Source organism: Quercus lobata, chromosome 3 (genome assembly GCF_001633185.2).
Source record: "Quercus lobata isolate SW786 chromosome 3, ValleyOak3.0 Primary Assembly, whole genome shotgun sequence".
Classification (NCBI taxonomy): domain Eukaryota; kingdom Viridiplantae; phylum Streptophyta; class Magnoliopsida; order Fagales; family Fagaceae; genus Quercus; species Quercus lobata.
The window spans coordinates 74,039,382-74,045,831 of NC_044906.1; the positions used below are offsets into that span (position 1 = coordinate 74,039,382).

The 6,450-nt window shown below is 33.9% G+C and overlaps 1 protein-coding gene across 1 annotated transcript; it reads left to right on the top strand.

Annotated features, from left to right (window-relative positions):
- The first annotated feature begins 407 nt into the window (after window positions 1-407).
- LOC115979334 (nuclear transport factor 2-like) lies at window positions 408-5,352 on the top strand. Its single transcript, XM_031101356.1, has 9 exons — window positions 408-597; window positions 1,847-2,034; window positions 2,657-2,954; window positions 3,084-3,274; window positions 3,358-3,502; window positions 3,628-3,749; window positions 3,840-3,905; window positions 4,603-4,654; window positions 4,867-5,352. Exons 2-9 carry the CDS (start codon window positions 1,849-1,851, stop codon window positions 5,115-5,117), a joined length of 1,311 nt encoding a protein of 436 aa, XP_030957216.1. The 5' UTR covers window positions 408-597; window positions 1,847-1,848; the 3' UTR covers window positions 5,118-5,352.
- The last annotated feature ends 1,098 nt before the right edge of the window (window positions 5,353-6,450 follow it).

Consider the following 6,450-nt stretch of genomic DNA (forward strand, 5'->3'; position numbering starts at 1 on the left):
AAAATATTTGGAAGATCAAAAATTTTGTGTAATGTTGTTTGAGTGTTTTTGATATATGTGTAGGTGAAAAAATGTATAAAAATGTGTATAATGTTATTTAAAATACTCAAAAGTGTGTTTAAACACACTTAGTCACTTATCAGAATGCTCAAAATGCTTAAAATACGACATACATTGTAAAACGTATTAATAAAATGGCCATTCAAAACGTATATAACATTTTAAAAAATAATCTTTATTCATTGAAAATTTTCTTTTTAGTAATAATTGTTTTTTTAATATTGAGAAATAGATATAATATATCCTATTTTAAGCGGCCTAGCGGTTGAGGCACTACACACGGCTGCGTTTGCTATAGTGGTGGCTTGTGGCCTAAGAAATCCAATTTAACATTAAAAAACAAAAATTAAAACAAAAAAATAAAATAAACCCAAACCAAATAGGAAAAGAAATCCTTGTCTCTCTGGGACGCTGTCTCCCTATATATATACACACTAGGCTGTCACAATTCTAAACACCGTTTTCAGAGCCGCACGGTCTTTCAATCTCTCTCTCTCTCTTTCTTTTTTTTCTTGGTGTTCTGATCTCTTCGCCGAGGTACCATTCTCTTTCATTCACGCTTTTGTTCTTGAATATAAAAATTCTTTGATTATGGTTTTAGCTTCGAGGTTGGTTTGCTAGTTTCAATGCTTTTTTGTTGTTGTTGTTGGTGGTGTTTTTTGTGTGGATCTGGGGTTTAACTTTTGTATTCAAAAGCTAATGTCTTTGTTTAAATTTGTTTTTGTAAAGGTTGTATCTTTGCATTGTTAAACACATGGAATTTTTGTTATTGTTGTTGGAAATAACAGAGAGATTTAGTTTTGAGTGTAGAGAATTTTTAATGTTGTTTTGTTTGTATTATTTCATGTATTGGAATTTCCCAATAAACCCATTATATTTAAAAGGAAAAGAAAGAATTTTGTTTTCAAAATTTAATTTTGACTGTTTTCTGAAGAGCTATAACCTTGAAAGCTGAAGAATTTCTATATTTAATTTTGATAGTTTTTTTTTCTGAAGAACTATAATAATAAAATGAGAAGAATTTTTTTTTTAATATAATAATTTTAATAAATACAATATTTTCTGAAGAACTTTCACCATTGGATGATTCATATGTTATAAACCCTTGTTACTGTGTGTGTGTTTGTGAACCTATTTATGTTAGTTAAGGCCATCAAGCTACAAGGCTATTTGCAAATCAAAATTTAAATGTTTCATGTTATGTTGATTGTATTTTCATACAGATTGTCAAAGTAGGTTTAAGAATTTGATCCTTGGTTTTTCTTAATTTTTTTTTGTTTTGTTTTAATCTGCTATGTATTGAAATTTCTTTAGTAATATTTGCCTAATGTCATTGAACTATACTTGTGGCAAATCAAAATTATATATTTAATATTGTCTTCATTGTTTTTTGATACAGATGGTTAAAGTAGGTTTAAGAACCTGATCCTTGATTTTTTAATCTGCCGTGTGGATGGACATCCACATATTAAAGTTACTTTACTAATATTTGCCTACAAATTATGCTATTTTTCAGTCTTCAATGTCATACATATTATTATCTCAATGTTGAAGATTTGCGTTTCACTATGCAATTAGCCTTTTTTTGGGTGCATATTGTCCTATATGTTGTAATATATTTTCAGTATATTAGTTCATAACTTTTTATTGCTATTCTGTTGGTGCAGAAAAGATTTCTTTTTGGTAGATTAGTTTATGGTTGTTTGTTGTCCTTGTGTTGGTGCAGAAAATAATTTCTTTTCAGCAGATTAGTTTATGATTGTTTGCTGTCATTGTGCTGATGCAGATATGGCAAATCAAAGTGAAGATGCTTCCGACACCGCAAGTGCGCAGGTTGTTGGCAATGCCTTTGTGTCTCAGTATTATAGTATTCTGCATACAAATCCAGAGGAGGTTCACAAGTTTTATAACAGTTCGAGTGTGCTCAACCGACTTGGGGCTGATGGTGTGATGAGCTCGATTACTACCTTGGAGGTAAGTTTTGTAAAAAGGAAAGCTTAAATTGCTAAATGTCTCACTGATGTTCTTGTCTAGATTACACATTTTCTTCCACATGCAAAAGAATCAATATTTCAATGCAGGGCATATTAGAATTACATAATTCCCACAAATGCACATACACAACCATACACATTTACATATTACTTGTGAATGCTTAAGCTATTTAATTCCATTGTTGAATGTTTGTTGCAGTTCATATTTTCCATCGATTTGTGTTTGTGGATTGAAAAATGTTGAATGCTTTATGCTTTAGCCTTATTGTGAGTTTTGTTGCTGAGAGAGGGGTTATGGAATGTAGTTTGGATTTCCATGAAAGGTGATATTTAGATTCTTTATATGTTTTGGGCTGTATGGATTTTGAGAAAAAGTTGAATCTTGGATGCTCAGGAAAAGTGGTGAAGCACGCACATATGTTTGTGTGTTTTAGTTTCATTTGTCCAAATTAGAAAATACAAAAAATAAAATAACGGCCACATTCCTTTATTATTTTTGTCTAAGCTTTTATCTTCAAAGGGCTTTGATTTTTTTTTTCCCCTGTAAATTATATATTTACACATGTTGATGAGTAAATTGTCTTTCTTTCTTTTTGAAATAGGCCATTAAGGACAAGATACTCTCCTTGGATCACCTGAACTATCAGGTTGAAATATTGACTGCTGATTCTGAGCTTTCATTTAACAATGGGGTGATTGTTCTGGTTACTGGTATTTTAACTGGAAAGGAAGATACTGGAAGGAAATTCAGTCAAGTTTTCTTTCTAGCCCCTCAAGAGAATGGCTACTTCGTCTTGAACGATGTTTTTAGGTTCATATCTGAATCTGTGGAGGTTGATACTGTGGAAAATAATCATATTGAAGAAAGTGCTCCAAAAGTTCCTTTGATAACTGATCCTAGTAAGTGTCATGTTTTCATTTGTTTGCTCTCTTTTTTTGGTCTCATTCTCTCTGGTTGTCTCTTTTTGTTTGGGCAAGGGTGTCTTATTTTTGAATTTATAAAAGATTTATTATTTTCTTTGATTACAGAACCTACTGTTTCTGTGTCAAATCAAACAACCTCATTGGCCAATGGGAAGATGCCCATCAGTGAAAAAAGGGTTGCTGATCTTCCAAAGAAAGCTGAGGATCTTCCAAAGAAAGCTGAGGATCTTCCTAAGAAGTCTGAGGATCTTTCAAAGAAGTCTGAGGATGTTCCGAAGAAAACCTTTGCATCAGTGGTAAGTAAATCTATACTTGTGTAGTTTTCTAGCTATTGTTATCACCAAACATACTTTATTGCCTTTTGTTGTGCTTGTTCCAGGTGCAATTATTGAAGGACAACAGTGCTCCATTCCAATCGAGGGTTCCACCTGTTAAACCTGCTGAACCATCCCATGCATCTGCAGCACCTGAAGCTACAGCTCCTAGTAGCAACAGTACCAGGGAAAAGATTGATGATCATGCAGGTGTTTATTTTTCTTGTGATCTTATTTATTGATACCTTGAATGGTGTTCAATTTAAGATGTTATACAAACTTCCCTTTTCATACCCAGCTTGTTTCTTCTAATATCTATGATTGTACATGTCCAGCTAAGACTCATGCCATATTTGTACCAAATCTGCCTATGAATGCAACTGTTGAACAACTTGAAGCGGTTTTCAAGAATTTTGGGCCTATTAAGCATAATGGTATTCAAGTTAGAAGTAGCAAGGTATGTTTCATATTTAACTTGGTTAACTCCATTTAGATTTCTTATTTATAATGATGTTCACATGTTGTGTATTTGCTATCTTCTATCCAGCAACAGGGGACATGTTTTGGTTTTGTGGAATTTGAATCTGCCAGTTCAATGCAAAGTGCTATTGAGGTATTGACTTTTCTGTTTTATATTCTTCGCCACCTAATTTGTTGTTATCTTGTATATTGGGGATTAACCTTTTAATCAACAATAACTGACTTGTCTAAACTAACATTGTATGCTCTAAGCTTCATTCTCACATTTTTCACCAAGCAAGGACACACAAAATTTCGTCCTCTGTTTTCTGTATGGCTGTCATGACTAACTTTTTGTACTTTGTGGATATGTATGGTACGCTTGTTAACTTAATGTTGTGAAGTAACTCGTGTTTTTGTCTCATGGATTCAGTTATTTTATGTGATGAGTCTGGAGTCTTTGAGTGCCTACTGGATGGGCCATGGCTACCTTTGTGCTTTCTTTTTCATTTCCGTTCAACTTTCATGATCTTTCTACTTGTTTGGTTCATAAAGGCTATAATTGTGTTGAGGCCTTTAGACATTTCTTTTCATCCAATTTTCTACTTCAGATGCATGCTGATGTTTTTTTCTTTGAGCTGTGGCCTTTTGTGCGTGTGTAAGTTGGTCTTTCATTTATGAGTAACAAATTCTTACTGAAGCTGTAGTTCTTATAGTTTCTGTATGCGTATAAAATTTGTGCAATGCCCTTGAGTTTTTGTGTGAGCCTCAAGTTATCTACATCTTTTTTTTTTTTTTTGGGAATTTCTCCTATTGTTCTACATCTAACATTCCACATGTTACTATTTCAGAAGTCTCCAATTGAAATGTTGGATCGTGAAGTTCGCATTGAGGAAAGGCGAGGCAAGTTGAAAATTTCCTGTCATTCATCATTATTATTTAAACAGTTCTAAATTTGGTTTGTGGCACACTTTCCATAAAATTTATCAAATATCCCAGCCAAATTGTATAAAAATCTACTCTCCCCCCACCCCCCTCACAAAAGAAAATCATCCAACAAGGCTTGTTCATGTTTTTTCATATGGTTGGAATTGATGGTCTGGTGTTTCTTGCAGCTAACAATGACAGAGGGAGGTTTTCAGGACGGGCTGGTTATCGAAACGATAACTTTAGGGGCCGTGGAAACTTCAGTGGTGGGAATTTTAGCGGAGGCCGTGGCAATGGGAGAAATGACTTTGAGAGGCGAGGTGATTTCTCAAATCGAACTCGTGGTAATGCTGGACGGAATGAAGAAACTGGCCATAGGGTCTACCAAAATGGTGGAGGGAAAGCCACCCGCCAAGCCAGTCAAGGCAGCATGAGTTAGGTTGTGACTGCTCCTTTTGCTCCAGTTTTGTTGAGAATAGTACCTTTGTCTTTTGATTACATAGGAATTTTAGTCAAACAGCGGCATTATAGGGGGTTTTTTTTTTTTTTCCTTTTCTGGCTCAAGAGTTTTTAACTTTTTGGTAGTTTTATTTTTTATTTTAGTTTCTCAGTTAAATTGGAAAAATTGTAACTACGTTATTTATGGAATAATTTTTTTGAAAGGTTAATTAGTGACGTGCTTAATATAATTGTGTGCTTGTCTCTTTGTTTTGATCAATTGCTTATTGCACAAAATTCTGTGCACTAGCTAATTACACACTTTCTCTACACAGCTTTCTATAATGAAAGAAGTTTACAAGATGATTTACAAGCATCAGCTAAAGCTCAAAAAAGTGGTACTATAAATAGATTAACCTTTTTAACCATTGATGATGTCTCAGTACAATTTATCTTAGTATCCCTTAAGTGATCATGGTCAGTGTATATTTTGAACTTGTATAAGTAGATTCAACCCTTTTAACCATTAGTGATGCCTCAATACAATTTATCATAGTATCCTTTAAGCGATCATGATCAGTGTATATTTTGAACTCAGTATATCTGTCAAGGTAAGATGACTTTTTTTTTTTTAAAACTGGAAAAGTATCAAAAGTCTCATGAAGATGACTTTTGTTTAGCTGTCCCTCTACCCTGATTCTGAATTTTTACAAGGATTGGTTGATTGTTTTAGTTACTGTGGTGTTGTATATTGTGGTTGGTTACTAGATGTTTATGCTTCCACTTAGGTTATTCTTATTTATTTTTCTCTCTTTCTGAAACTCAACATGTTCTGAGTTTTACAAGCTGAGTAAAGCCTTCATCCAGTGCTCTTGTGGATTTCGTGCAATCAACGAAACGACACATGGCCATTGTAGGACGTATCATGCCACTGTCTCCTCCGGTGCACTAACCCAATCCCCTACAAGCCACCCCTGCAATGGTCAAGTCTCGGTCTGTGTCTCCTCCAGTGCATAAACCAAACCCACTACAACCTACCCTTGCATGTTTAAATCTAGAGCTCAAGCATGTTACTGACCAATTTCATACTTCATCCACTGTTTGACTAAGTACTTTCTTTTATTATGTATAATGTTGTATTTTTTTGTTCATGAACCACAGAATCAGCAATCCTTTTGGATTGTGTCTGACCACAACGCTAGCCATCTTAGGCTTCTACAAATGGTCACAAATCACTCAATCAAACTCTCTAACTTCTAAATAGGTGTGTTTGAATATTGCTTATTTTAACTGAAAAATTATTGCTGAAAGTACTGTAAATAAAAATAAAAGTT